This window comes from Phoca vitulina, unplaced genomic scaffold (assembly GCF_004348235.1).
Source record: "Phoca vitulina isolate PV1807 unplaced genomic scaffold, GSC_HSeal_1.0 scaffold3, whole genome shotgun sequence".
Classification (NCBI taxonomy): Eukaryota; Metazoa; Chordata; class Mammalia; order Carnivora; family Phocidae; genus Phoca; species Phoca vitulina.
Window position 1 is genome coordinate 7,845,327 of NW_022589706.1, and position 14,442 is coordinate 7,859,768.

General features: G+C 44.0%; 1 protein-coding gene across 9 annotated transcripts in view; it reads right to left on the reverse strand.

Annotated features, from left to right (window-relative positions):
• The window catches only part of LDB2 (LIM domain binding 2), a 393,505-nt gene that overhangs the window by 68,582 nt on the left and 310,481 nt on the right, over positions 1-14,442 (reverse strand). For all 9 annotated transcript variants that reach the window (XM_032400051.1, XM_032400050.1, XM_032400048.1 and 6 more), the window contains exons 4-5: positions 9,533-9,655; positions 6,786-6,869 (exon numbers count right to left, since the gene is read on the reverse strand). In XM_032400051.1, the coding sequence (XP_032255942.1) occupies positions 6,786-6,869; positions 9,533-9,655 (207 nt within the window). The remainder of the gene's footprint in view (positions 1-6,785; positions 6,870-9,532; positions 9,656-14,442) is intronic.

Genomic DNA, 14,442 nt, shown 5'->3' on the forward strand with positions numbered 1-14,442 from the left:
TTGAGGACATGGGGCACCTGGGTTAAGTGTCTGCCTTCAGCTCAGGTCATGATCCCAGGGTCATGGGATTGAGCCCCGCATCCTGCTTCTCTATCTCCCTCTGCCCCACCCCCTGCTTGTGCTCTCTCTCTCTCAAATAAACAAAATCTTAAAAAAAAAAAAAAAGAGAGCAACTCTTCTTTTTTTTTTTTTTAATTTATTTATTTGACAGAGAGAGACACAACAAGAGAGGGAACACAAGCAGGGGGAGTGGGAGAGGGAGAAGCAGGCTTCCCGCCGAGCAGGGAGCCCAATGCGGGGCTCGATCCCAGGACCCTGGGATCATGACCTGAGCCGAAAGCAGATGCTTAACGACTGAGCCACCCAGGCGCCCCAAGAATGCAACTCTTGAGTTTGGCTCAGGTCATGATCTCAGGGTCGTGAGATTGAACCCGGCATTGGGCTCCACACTTAGCACGGAGTCTGCTTGAGATTCTCTCTTTCCCTCTGCCCCTCCCCCCACTGGCATGCATGCACTCTCTTTCTCTCTCTCAAATAAATAAATAAATCTTAAAACAAATTAAAAAATAAAAATAAATGCTGGAGGACACGGTTTCTGCCTACCTCCATTCTCTTTGTGGAATAGGAAATGAAATCAACATCAATTATTTCTTTTTCAATTTGGAAAATTGAATTTGTTAAAGCTATTTAAATTTAGAAAACAGTTACTGCATACAGTAAACATTCCCATGCAAGAAGTGCTTATAGGAAATTTGAAATGATGGCAATTTCAAACCCTGAGTGAGAAAGGGCTTTCACTCTGATGAAATAAAAGGCAAGAATAGGAAGAAGGACCAAGCTGCTGGGTGTGTTGTCCCCAAGGGCTCTTCTCAGAAGCTCTGAGTGCAGGGGGCTCCAATGAATGACTCGACTCTTCCCAGTGACCCTCAGAAAAGCACACTTGGCAAATGAGAGATGGGACCTCCACATGCCTCCATCTCACTAGAACCCAGAGAGGGGGGTGTAATACCCCATTTTTCAGATAAGGAAACTGAGGCTCAGAGAGGTCAAGTAACTTGTCCAGGGTCACACAGCTAGCAAGTGGCTGAGTCAAATACATACTCCTGTCTGTCTGGCCCCCAAACCCAAGTGCCAGCATGAGGTGCTTTCCCTGACTATGCTGTATTCTTGCTGGAACAAAACTCTCTCTAGAACCGTGCCGCTCAGCTCAACTATACATTTTGGGCCATAACACCTATCTTGTGTTGGCACCTAAAACAAACTTAAAACTTACATTCCAGCCATGTGAAACTGCCTGGAGTTCCCCAAACCCACTGGCTTTCTCCATCCCCCTGTCACCACTTGTGGTGGACTCTTCATCTAGTCTACCTGGGACCACCTACTCGTCTTTCAGAATCAATTCAAAGGGCCATCTCCTCCTTGAAGGCTTGGATCCTCCCATGTCCACGCTCCAACAACCTCTCCCCTCTTCGTGCTTGCTGTGTGATCAAATCCCTACTCTGCCACTTACCAGCTTTGTGACTATAAAAAGCTACTTCTCTGTGTCTCAGTTTCCTCCCCTGAAAAATAGGACTAAAGAGAGTCTCTAGTTCATAAGGTTCAAAAGACTTCCTGCCAAGTACCTAGCAACAGTACCTGGTACACAGTAAGTGCTCAATAAATGTTAGCGACTACATCGATCACGGTATCGGGACAGATGTCTCTCCCAGCACAGATTTGGTTTTCTTTTGTACCTGATGTACAGTGACCGCCTTGAAAGTTGGGGAGACCTGGCATAAAGAAGTTGTCTAATAGATGCTTGTGGAGTGAACAGCCCCAGCCTGGACGACTATCACAGGGACACTCATCCAGCCAGCCCTGGTCTGCCAGAGGTCCCTGAGGCAGGAAGTGTGACCACATCTCATCAGAGCCCCATCCCTGCTCGGCAACCACCAGCTGCTGCTCCACGGGGACCGGAGAGCCGGCCGTGGCCACACCTCTCAGGACAGAGCACCTCCAGCCTCGTTATGCTGGGAGGAGACACGACGCAATGGCAGGCGATGTGACAACTCAAATCAAATGACACCTGCTCTGTTGTCACCTCCAAAGCATCAGGTCACCAGAGCCCCCGCCCAAAATGCTGCCAGGCGAGCGTCCGCAGACGGTGCCATCACCGGCATTCGCGAGCTCAAAGCGCATCCACCGCGCTTCACCTGCGCCTTCCTCCAGCGCCCAGAGCCCCCCCTCCGGCAGCTCTGCAGAGCCCCCGACTGCAGGCCTCCACGAGAATGATTCAGAATTTCACGGCAGTCAATGAACCTGTCTGGGCGAAGCGAGATGACTGGAATTGCTTACTTTCTGTACTGCTTAACTTCGTTATGTGAAAGACACAGCCTATTGAAATTTCAGATGTCTGGACCATTTAAAATCTCCAGCCCTCCTTTCCGAAGTAGGATGCATGGAGTTTAAAAAAAAAAAAAATTATTCTGCTGGTTTAGAAGGCCATCGATTAATGTTTGCCAACACACGCGTCTGACCTCTTTTCCTGATCTGGGTGTGGTTTTGGAGCTCCTTGTTAACTATTTAAATAATACCTCATTGTGGAGAAAGGGGAACCCTCTTACACTGTTGGTGGGAATGAAAGTTGGTACAGCCACTTTGGAAAACAGCGTGGAGGTTTCTCAAAGATTTAAAAATAGAGCTACCCTATGACCCAGCAATTGCACTACTGGGTATTTACCCCAAAGACACAGATGTAGTGAAAAGAAGGGCCATATGCACCCCAATGTTCATAGCAGCAATGTCCGCAATAGCCAAACTGTGGAAAGAGCCGAGATGCCCTTCAACAGATGAACGGATAGAGAAGATGTGGTCCATATATACAATGGAATATTACTCAGCCATCAGAAAGGATGAATACCCAACTTTTACATCAATATGGATGGGACTGGAGGAGATTATGCTAAGTGAAATAAGTCAAGCAGAGAAAGTCAATTATCATATGGTTTCACTTATTTGTGGAACATAAGGAATAGCATGGAGGACATTAGGAGAAGGAAGGGAAAAATGGGGGTGGGAATTGGAGGGAGAGATGAACCATGAGAGACTATGGACTCTGAGAAACAAACAGGGTTTTAGAGGGGAGGGGGGAGGGGGGATTGGTTAGCCCGGTGATGGGTATGAAGGAGGGCACGTACTGCATGGAGCACTGGGTGTTATAGGAAAACAATGGATCGTGGATCACCACATCAAAAACCAATGATGTATTGTATGGTGGCTAACATAACATAATAAAATTTTAAAAATAAATAAATAAATAAATAAATAATACCTCAGATAAGCCCCTGAGGCTGGAGGCAAAGGCCTGGCTCCTCAGAAGGACAGGGGAGCGCCAGGTTTTAAAGCAATTTTATAAATGAATGCACTGGGTGATTGCTCAGCTGTCTTACGAATATCAGATGGTAAGAGCACTAATGAAATCTTTGATCCCAATTCTAATCCAAAAAAGTCTTCAGTGGTTAGTAACCACTAACCAGGCCAGGTCTCATCATGGAAATGCCCATGTGCGTGGTTATGGGAACTGAGTGTGAGGTTCTGCTCAGCTTTCACCTGCCAAGTGGCTCACAACCACCTTGAGTTATTGCTGGGAGGGGTGACTTCTATCTGGACACCAGAGGACCCCTCCGCAGACTCCCAGGAGCCCTGTAGGCCCTTCCTTGTCAGCACAGCTCGCTGGAACTGTGGCCGACCACACTCCGCTGGCCTCCCCCAGCCCTGGAAGGGGCCACATCTTCTCCACGATAAAGGCCCAGCACCTGGCACAAGGCCAGGAAGACAGAGTGGGCTCAATGAAAGAGTCCTGAACCAATCAACAGAGGAATAAGTGATGGAGGGAGTGAACAAAGGGAAGAATGGAGGCAGGAAGGACAAGTAGCTGCTGAGCCAGGATGCACGAGCAGAGGAAGTAAAGGAGTGTTAGGCGGACCCAGAGCGAGAGAAGAGAGCCAGATGCCGTGTTGCTCTCCATGGTTCCAGTATGAACAACAATGATGGACATACTAGGTGCTCAATAAATTATGCCCATGAACACTAACTGGGTGCTTTCTGTCCGCGGACCCTGCGCTAAGCCGTTTACATGGATTGCCCACTTAATCTCCACGTGAAACCCTACAAGGAGCTGTCATTACTTGTGGCAAAGTGGTTAAGGCCCCAGTGAGAGATGATGCTGACTCCCCTGTCAAGGCAGGAGAGACACGGTCCAATTTCTGTCACTATCATTGCTCTCCCTTCTTACTAGAAAGGCAGCTCTGCATGAAGCTCATGGATTCTAGAGTCAGACAGCCCGAGTTCAAGTCCCAGCCCAGCCACTCAGTGGTAGAAGGCTGGGTGACTGAGTTCACTTCCTTGAACTCTCCGTGCCCGGCTCTCTCACACAAACTGTGCTAGGGCACATGGACCATTGTGAAGACTAGTGAAGTCAGGACATGCTGTAAGCACTACATTTAAGTGGTAGCCTTTGAAACAGGATTCCATATTGCCCAAACCCACACATGCCTTCCTCCTGTCGCTATTGGGAGAGGGGTTGGTGCTAATCCCTTCTTCCCCACCTCCCCACTTTGCAAATATGATCTTCTCAGTCTTTGTGGGTTAAAATCAGAGAATCGCAGAATGTGGGAACGAGGTGGGCCTTGTTGACCCCAAGGTGAAAGTCACCATTTTACTGATGATAATAAGAGGAACTGGGGAGAGGAGAGGAAGGAAATTTAGCATTTATTAATCTATGTTAAATGCAGCTAAAAGATGTAATAGTGAATCTGTCCAGATTTCACCAGAGGGTGAGTGACCAAGTCTAGGACAGAATCCAAAGTCCCAGATTCCAATGTGGGGTCAGCTGAGGACACACAGTATGAAACATCTTTATCTGCCTGAGGGGAGGCGTCTTCAGATGGTTTAAACTAAACTGCTCATGGTCTCTGATAAGATGAAATGGCTAGCAAGGGAGGGCAGCCTTCTGAATTCCTGTGGCTAGAGCGTGCCACAGACCCCCACTTCCCAGGCCTTGCTACCCACTCCCATTGCACCAGTGGTTCCGTGGGGGCAGCTCTAAATGCAGAGCCTGGAAGTTTGGAAGAACCTAGCTCCAGCTACCCTGCCTTGAGGCACTTGCTTGTCCATCCACCCTCCTGGAGCGGGAACCACAGCACCATTACTGGAGAACAACCTGGTTCAGGGCTGCCAAAATGGTGGTGGTGTTGGGGCAAAGTAGGGTGGTGCGGAGCAAAGCTGACTCCGGCTCTTGCCGTGCCTGGATTCAGACCGAGGGCATCTAGGCTGGATGGAAAATGGCTCTTCTCCCTCTCCCCGGAAGGAGGATGCTGCCATGCTCACGTGTAATCCTTTCAGAGGCTTCTGGCCTGGTCGCCCGGCCAGGAAGCTGCTCCAAGACCTGGTTCCTAAGTTACTCTCCCTCCCGCCTCTCCTGCCTTCTCACTCCATGTCCCGGCATCATTCATCTGCCTGGAACTCCATCCCCTAATCCAGGCCCCTTCTTTTCCCTCTAACAGGAATGTCCTTCCTGCCCCCTTCCTGGCTTTACCTTTATTCATTCTTTCACACTCAAGTCAGGCATCATCTCCTCCATAAAGCTTCTCTGAGGTATTCTTCTGAGAGGTCTCCATTTTGTACTCCCATAATTCCACTTGGAAACTTCCATCAGGGTTATTTACCATTTTGTGTATGATGTTCTCTCTATGGGTCTGGCCCTCATAGGAGTGGGTTTCTTGATGGCAGGTACCATGACTTTTGTCTTTGAATCTTTACTCTCTAGCCCAGGGCTGGCACATGGCATTGAGTATGTGACTTGGAAGCCTTTCTTCCAGTCGTTCTTAATTCACCGAAGAGAAAGTCTGGCCAAAGCATTTCAGCATTTCGACATATGCAAAATGATCATATACAGAAGATTGGGAATACAAAACAAAATTCACAAACCGGCACAGCGCTTAGGGGTCAAGAAACAACAGCATAAACTCCATGATGGGGCAGGGGGCTGGAGAAGTGGCTGCCCACAGTGACAATGAGGGAACTCAGCAACTCAGAGGCAAAGGAATGTGGAACGTGGCCACGGACTTCTTGTGGAATCTGGAGGACAATGCTTGCTGCTTTATGAAGGAAACCATATCCTCTACCTGCAACATGATGACTGCAATTCTACACCACAAACCGGAGTGACAAATGTTTCCCTTTTAGACCAAATATGGAAGCCATAGTTATTATGTAGGCAGAGAATTTTGCCTAACTCCTAATTTTTAAAAATCAAAACTGACTTTATACCCAACCCAGGAAATCTGTTCCATGTTACACAGAGAGTCCCTAAGAAGACTTAGAAATAAATGTCTGTGGTTCCACCAACGGGCTGAACGTCGGGGGACCCTCCTCAGGGACACTCCCTGGGTGGAGACACAGAGGAAGTGAACCCAACAACAGTACATCAGAAACTTGAGACAACCATGAGGGGCAGAGCGCCAAAACACTGTATGAGCAGACATTGCTGGCCTTTGCATAATTAATTCCAAGAGTCATACAAACAGAGAGAGGAAGTTCAACCTTGACAAAGTCTAGGTTTGCTGCTTTGTTAATTAAACCCCATCCTCCATTGAACACACACACACACACACATACACACTGTGGTGTAAGACACACATATTGTGCTATATTACCTCATTTTAACTCCTTGGTTCAAGATACATATACACTTCTAAAGTACTTTTCAAATTCACCAGGAAATGTAATCAACCCATTGGTCTTACCCTGAGGTAGTTGAGGGTGAAATTTGTTAGTCCCATCCTGGTGATGTTTTTGGACAGCTGATCCAGGACCTGAGGATCTTGTGCCTAAATAGGAAAAAGAGAATCATGTATTTTATCTCTGCAAGATGGTGCCAAGAAAGTCTCAGACTGGGCTATAGTTGCTAAGAAATGCAATCTCAACACTGTCGGTTTTTCTCAGAGGGGAGGTTGCTGGAGATAATTTAATTTACATTTTGAAGACACTTGCATATAATGGCTCAAGGACATGTTTGGATCAATGATGCAAGATCTGTTGCCAGGTAGAACCAAAATGAGTCAGGCATGCTTTTAGTCCTTGGGAGAAACAGCCTTACTTCCTCTGTGAGAGGTCCCCGTGTCTTCAGGAGGAGGGTCATGAAGCCCTGTCAGGACACTTCCAAGTCTCTGGCACTCAGCAGAGGAGGCAGGGTCTCTGGATTTGGTAGAGCCAGGCTTTAGGATTGGCCTTTGTTTCCAAGACTATACCTGAAAACTTTGTCACTTCTATGAAATTATATGTGTGTGTGTGTGTGTGTGTGTGTGTATATATATATATATATATATATATATATATATATTTAAGAATTCTAAATTTCTTCCCCATTAAGCTAAGGTTAGAAATAGATGTCCTCAAAAGCATCACATTTTCCAAAATATCTGCCACATTTAAAAGAGGGATGTAATGTTCCATGGGCAACCCCATATGTTCTGGTGGGCTACAAAAAAAATAAAAATTCTTTCTGGATTTCATTGTGAGATGAGTCTCTTGGTTGACACTCTTTCTTTCCATTTGTCTTTCCTTTTTTCTTAACTGGCAGAAGCAAACTGGAGCTAAGCAGAGAGAGACTCAATAAACATCCTTTTTGTCTTCATGTCTGTAGTCATGAGACTACCTAGGTTATCTTAACACTTTAATTTAGTCTTTCCTGTACTTAAATTTCCTCAGAGTCATGCAACCAATTGACTTTGTGTATTTCAACAAAAAACCGAAAGTCAGAGAAAAGAGTCTGAGCGTGTCACTTCTCATGTCAGTTTCTGGGAAGGGGTCCTCTGTGACACGGAGCCAGGATTTATGGAAGCCCTTTCACGTGCCGGGAAGAGCTGGTTCTACAGATATGCATCAGGTAGTTGCGGCCAATGTCATACACATCAACTTTGCAGACAGAGGACAGGATAATAATAAACGAAAGGAAGGATGTTACTGCTGCCAAAGCTGCTGCAAGCTGGTCACCACTACTTGAAGAGGACCTACTACGTGCCAGGCACTCTTTTACGTCCTTTACACGCATTAACTCTTAATCCTCAAGCCAGTCCAATGAGGCAGACTCTATTACTGTACCCATCTTATAGATGAAGAACTGGGGAGCACAGAGATGCCATGTCAGTTGCCCAAAGTCACACAGGAACAGGGATACACACGTATGTGATCTCATTCCAGGGCCTGGGCTCCCGACTGCTACCCTCTGCTGCCTCTTGGTGTATTTTTGAGAACATAAGAGTGGCTACTCTGGGATGCTTCAAGGGAGTAGAGGATGTGAACTGGGCTTTGAAAGTGGAGAAGAACTTAGGGGTATGAATAGGCGGGAAGATTGGAGCAAAGGAGTGGGGTGCCACAGCAGGAAGTACAAGGTCAATGGGAAGGGGAGAGATTGGGTTAACCGCTAGGGAGGAGAGGGTCGAGGACAAAAGCCTGGGGAGACAGACTGGAATTGGATAGTCAGGAGACAGATGGCTCCTCAGCCTGGGTTTTGGAGGCCGTACCAGCAGAGTTGAAATCTTGACTTGCCACTTGCTGGCTGAGAAACATGGAGCAATGTATCAAGCCCGAACCTTGGGTTTCTCACTTCTAAAGCAGGGATAATGATCCTGCAACTCTCTGGGTTACCGGGAGGGTTAAACAGAATGTGTACAGACGCTTAGCACAAGACCTGGCATAGCAAACACCCAGTAAATATTAGCTACTCTTATTGTATTCTCTTTTGATTGTACCGGGTCTTAAAAATCAGGCTCATTAAGTCTGATTTTGCTCCAAAGCTTTTTCACAGAAACTGCTGCATCATGCATTATGGAAGAGGGATTTATTTAAGTCAATGCCTTTGACGCCTTCTTCGGGGACTGCACTCAGCTAGCTCCTACCAAGTCTTACCTCTAAAACGTATCTCCAGATTGGCATCGAATCCGGCTGTGCACGTAGTTGGTGCTCAGTAAATGTGATGTGATTTACGGTCAAGTGAAATGGAGTGAACCCCAAATCGCCCACTTCATTCCAACACCATGATTAGGAACGATATAGACACAGATCTGAGGTACGTGAGCCCCACATCTTGTCAGATGGTTCTAATCAAAACTGGACACTGTTTTCCTTACTTCTTGTTTTATTTCCTTCCCCAGTTAATAGCCCAGGCAGAGCAGTACTTTATAATGGCTCAGTGGAATTTAAGAAAAGTACAAACTGTTTATTGAGGTAACCTCAGTTTGGAGTTTAAAATAATAAAATATCAAAAAAAAAAAAAAAATCTCACAATGCACCAAACTCAGAAACAAAGGAGGGGAAAAAAGGGCCTGTTGAATGAAATGGTTGAGGGGAAAACTCAAAATTGAGCGTTCATTACCCAACACGTGAAGACTGCTGGTGTTCTTTCACACAGAGAGAACTGGACTTTTCCTCCTTGAGTAAATGGGATGGGGGGGAAGGGAGGAAAGAGTAAAATAGTGCTGAAATTACTTACATGCATGGCTAGAATGCTCCTTGGGACTAACTCTCTGTATTGTCTAATGGTAAAGTGCCATGTTTTTATTCTCATGAGATCATCAAAGGTGAACTCCAAGATCAGTCTGCCTTCTGTACATACCTAGAAGCGACAAACAACACACTCATTTGTCTTGCACTTTGTGAATGCCCCATTTTTGTAACTCACACGTCGGCTGCTCAGCATGGTCTCCCTGACTGTCCTTGGGCAGCGCTGGATCTTGGCAAGGATGTGACACGAGTGCTTTTGCACAGCACACTGAGACAAGCATGAGCTCCAGAATCCGTGGGTTCAAAAGACAGCACAGCTGCTTACTGGCCACGAGCTACTAGTAACTTGACTGGTTGCTGCCAAAACTCCATGAGCCTCTGTTTCTTCATTTGCAAATATGGGAACAAAACCTATATTATTGCAGTATTATGTCAAAAGCTCCTGGCACATGGCGTGTCCCCGCAAAAATCATACTCTCTCACCTCCTCTTATCTCTGTTTTCATCATTCTTCTACCATCAGCGCATGAAATCTGGTTCTAATCGTGCTTGTCCTACTCTGGGAGAAAGTACCTAATAAAATAATTCATGCTTAAGTGTGACTTACTACAAGGTTACCCAACCAGCGGAAGTTTTCATTTTCAGGGACAAATTCCAGGGGGACAATGTGTAACCCAACACTGTCGGGATCAGTTATTGGCGTGTGGAAAATAGAGGCATTCTTAGAGTGTCTTCCTTCAAGCACATCCTATCGGCAGTTACAAATTCTGCTTGCATAAAAGGCCAGGCTTTGGGGGAAGGGGCGGTATCTTTCTAAGAAAAATATGTATTATTAATGAAACATAGAATTTGTGAGCCTCTCTTCTTTGACAGGGTGATCATTTCTCTTCTTCTTTTGATATTCAGATCATTTTTAGCATGTAGTTCCTATTTAATTTACCTATTTTATTCCACCGTTAATGACTTTGAAATGGGAGAAAATGCTAGGCAATCAGACACCACTGATCCTATTTCAACTAAAAAATAACAAGTAGTGGTAGCATATGGGTCCAGTTTAAATAGTTACAACTAATTATTCCGTTCATCTTTGCTTTAGAGTAGACAGAGACTTTGACATCAGAAAGTACTAGATGCCCATCTTAACTCGACTTTTCACTTATTTTAGAACTTTGAGAAAACCAGATAAATTCCCTAGGTTCCAGTTTCCTCATCTGTAAAATGAGGGTAATACTAACCTTACATAGGGTTGCTGGGGAAATATATGAATGATAATGTGTGTGTGTGGAGATTGCCTGGTATTGTACGTGGCACATTGTAGGATGGCAGTAAATGATAGCTATAAAGATAAAAGGAATGCAACTAAAGAACAAAGAACCCCAGACTAGTGGTTGTCATAATGTGCTCTCTGAGACGTAGGGACCCAGGGAGGTGTCTCAGGGGCTCTGCTGGGAAGAGTTCAGCCTCCATCTAGACCACGTGATCTCCACCCATTTTCTCAATTCGACCAGAGCAGCTTCAATTTCATCCTTTCGATATATTGCACTTCTGATCAAGCCTTTTTGGAGAAAGATTTCCTATGCTAAAAACAAATATACACAGTTTTGGAAATCAATGCACTACACAAGTTTTAAAAATCATAAATAACAATTGACTCAATAGGGGGTATGCTCATTTCTGAAACTATAGTCCATGAAGATAATTAGCAATTGATTTCAACCTTTTATGAGGTATTAATAACCATTTCTCTCTTTGGGAATTTAATACGGAAGGCCACCATTTACTGAGTTCCAACTATGTCCTAGGCACTGGGTTAGATGCTTTCTATTTAATTTAAGGTAGTATTTTCTTTATTATTTTTTCTTTTTTTAAATTTTTTTTTTGGAGAGAGAGAGAAACATGCCAGTGGGGGGGGGGGCAGGGAAGGAGAAGGGGAGAGAATCTTAAGCAGGCTCCACACCCAGCATGGAGCCCAATGGGGGGCTCGATCACAAGACCCTGAGATCATGACCTCAGCTGAAATCAAGAGTCAGATGCTTAACTGACTGAGCCACCCAAGTGCTCCGGTAATATCTTCTTTAAACAAGCCAAATACCAGTACAAGGAGTGTGAGTAACATGTGTTGCCAGCACACTACTTAAGAGAGATGCTATTGACATCCACAATTTTCTTTTTTTCACAGGTCTCAGAAGCACCATAGGATAATTATTGATAATCTGGGTGAAGACCTTCAGCTCAGACCCCACTAGCAGAATCCATGGGTAATTTTAGGCATTTAGACACCTTGCCCCAAACCTCCTCAACTGAGTGGTCTTCAGAGCTTCCTCTCTGGCACATTAGCCATGAGCGTTGTGCACTCAGAAACGGGGGAAGACTTTTGTTGTCCTCAAACCACTCTTCTAGAACATCCTTAGCATTGGAATTAATTCACCAAGGTTTTCAAAAGGGTTACATGGAGATTAAGCCACACAATTCCCCCCTGGGGTGTTAGCATGACAGAAGCCACCTGCAGTGAAAGCTTTCACAAAAGGGAGGTGACTGCAGTCAGTCAGGGACAGTTGAAATGTCTTGACAGTAGAGGACAGGGATATTTGGATGCTATAATCCTTTTTTTTTTTTTTTAAAGAAGGGGGATTATTAGATGTTTAAACAAATATTAGCCCAGTTAAATGTCATGCTTTTTTCTTATCTAATCTATTTGTTTTGTGTTTATGAACCACAAACCCAGGGCAGATAGAGGTTCCGGTTTACTTCTACTGGAATAGAATCTCAAAATGAGAAGGCATAGATGGAATCCTTCTGATGAGTTACTCAGCTGGAGGATCTGTAAGGTCAAGTTAAATTGTATTCTCTGTTTACCATGACAGAGCAAACCAGTTAAGGACCCTTCTTGCCTTCAAACTGTCATGGGCCTACAAAAGGGAAAACTGCAACAAGCCCTGGGCTTCTCCCTTGTCAGCTCAAACCAAGAAATATCCAGAGCATATCACGTGCAAGAGAGGAATCCTTAAAATTGAATCCAAGCTGACTGTGTTGGGTGTTTTCTTTAAGGAAAATTAAATGACTTCCTTGAATGGAAGAATGGAGGAGAATTTGGTCATTCTTGGTCTCCCCCCGCCCCAGGTAGTTTTACCCATGGCCTTCTCCCAAGCCCTATTTGGCCTCCCTGCATCCTGCTCCCATCAAGGAAGTTAAAGGAAACTGAAGGCTTTGTGATTTATTTTACATGCGACAATCAGCAAATGGAATAGAAGGGCCTAAGAAAAAATATATATATACTCCTTGTCTGGAAATGGTAAAAAACAGACATAGCTTATAAAGGGGAATTAATATTTTCTCTTTTCAGAAAAATTCTGTGCATTCCTCTTAATCAATACAATTAATGTAGCTTTTATCTAAAGTTGGCCTTTTTTTTTAAAGCTGCCTTTCACTTGGAATCCAAAATCAAAAGGGTCCCCAATTAAGAAAACATTTTCTGTTGTGCTGAATTCATGTTACCGTACTGTGAGCTCTGACATTTTGTTTCTGTGGTAACCAAAATCAGCTGATTAGTTGGCATGGCAACAGAAAAGATGTAATCCCAGCAGACACACTCTAATCAATGCCCCCAGCACAGATGGTCTCCGGAGGATCAACAAGAAAGAGGCTGGCAGGCATTCAGCGGATCACGTGCTAGCTTGAGACTAGGCCAGGAACAAGAGAACTAAAAAAGAACATTTCTCAAACTAACCGGTAGCTTTTTAACCCTTTTCTTTCTTTGACTAATTGTAAAGCAATGTTGACCATGCCGTTGTACAATACAAATGATTTTCATAGAGCTGTTAGGAAAGAAAATGTGCTTTTTAGGTAGAAGTGTTTACTTAGTTTTCTTGGTCTTTATGCATGAAATACCGCTTTCAAATTAACAATTGCATAAAGCTCATCGTATTTTATGTGGAGATACTGCATATGTAAATGCATATGGATACGTATATTAGAGCAATATGATCATTGATATTATACTAATTTGACTGGAGTTTGGATAAGGGTAGAAATGAATAAAACCTGGACTATAATGCTGTAGACAGACTAAGATAGGAATGATGTCAAAGACATGAATAAGTATTCATATAGGGAAAGTGGCTGGGGCACTTCCAGGGTACTTTCTATAGTAATAAATAATTGCATAATAAATAATCAAGATCAGAGAAAACATAAAGCCATGCCTGCAGAGTGATAAGGGTGTTTGGTAACGGCTGTAACTATTACTATTAGTTTGCAAAATCTAAAAAAAAAAAGTAGCCCGATGTGTACCCCAGAGAGGGCTCCTCTCAGCATCTGCCAGTATTCACACCCTCAAATATAATTCAAGGGTCTTTGATTCTGAAAACCTTGGTGATTGCTCTTCAGATTATTAAGCCTTGTTTTCAATTTGATTCGAAATTGAATACAGAAAAGAAAGGCTTCATAATGTGTGTTTTAAAACTCTAATTACGTATTTATCCATAATCTATAATGTTCCTAGGATCAGGAAATTGCAAAATGTGCACTATACTCCTGAGGAATATTAAATATTACTGTTGATTAGGACTGCGACTGATTTTTGATTCACCAGTTGACCAAATTTTCATAAAAGAAACTCAGAACCACTGGGTCAAATGCTATTTGGGGAATTAGAGTGTATTGATAGTCTAAATTAGAACAATGTGATATGCCAGTACATAATGTGCTCAAGTAATTCCATGTTCAGCGGGCTCCCCTTTAAAAATAAAGCAGCAGATTCCAGACTATATTTCTCTTTGTGATACTGAAAGGTCATTAGCTCACTGTTTTATACTAAATACATTATTTTATTACACAAAGATGGGTTATTTTTAATTAATATAAGAACAAAAGAAAAATTGGAAGGATTCTTTGGGTAGTA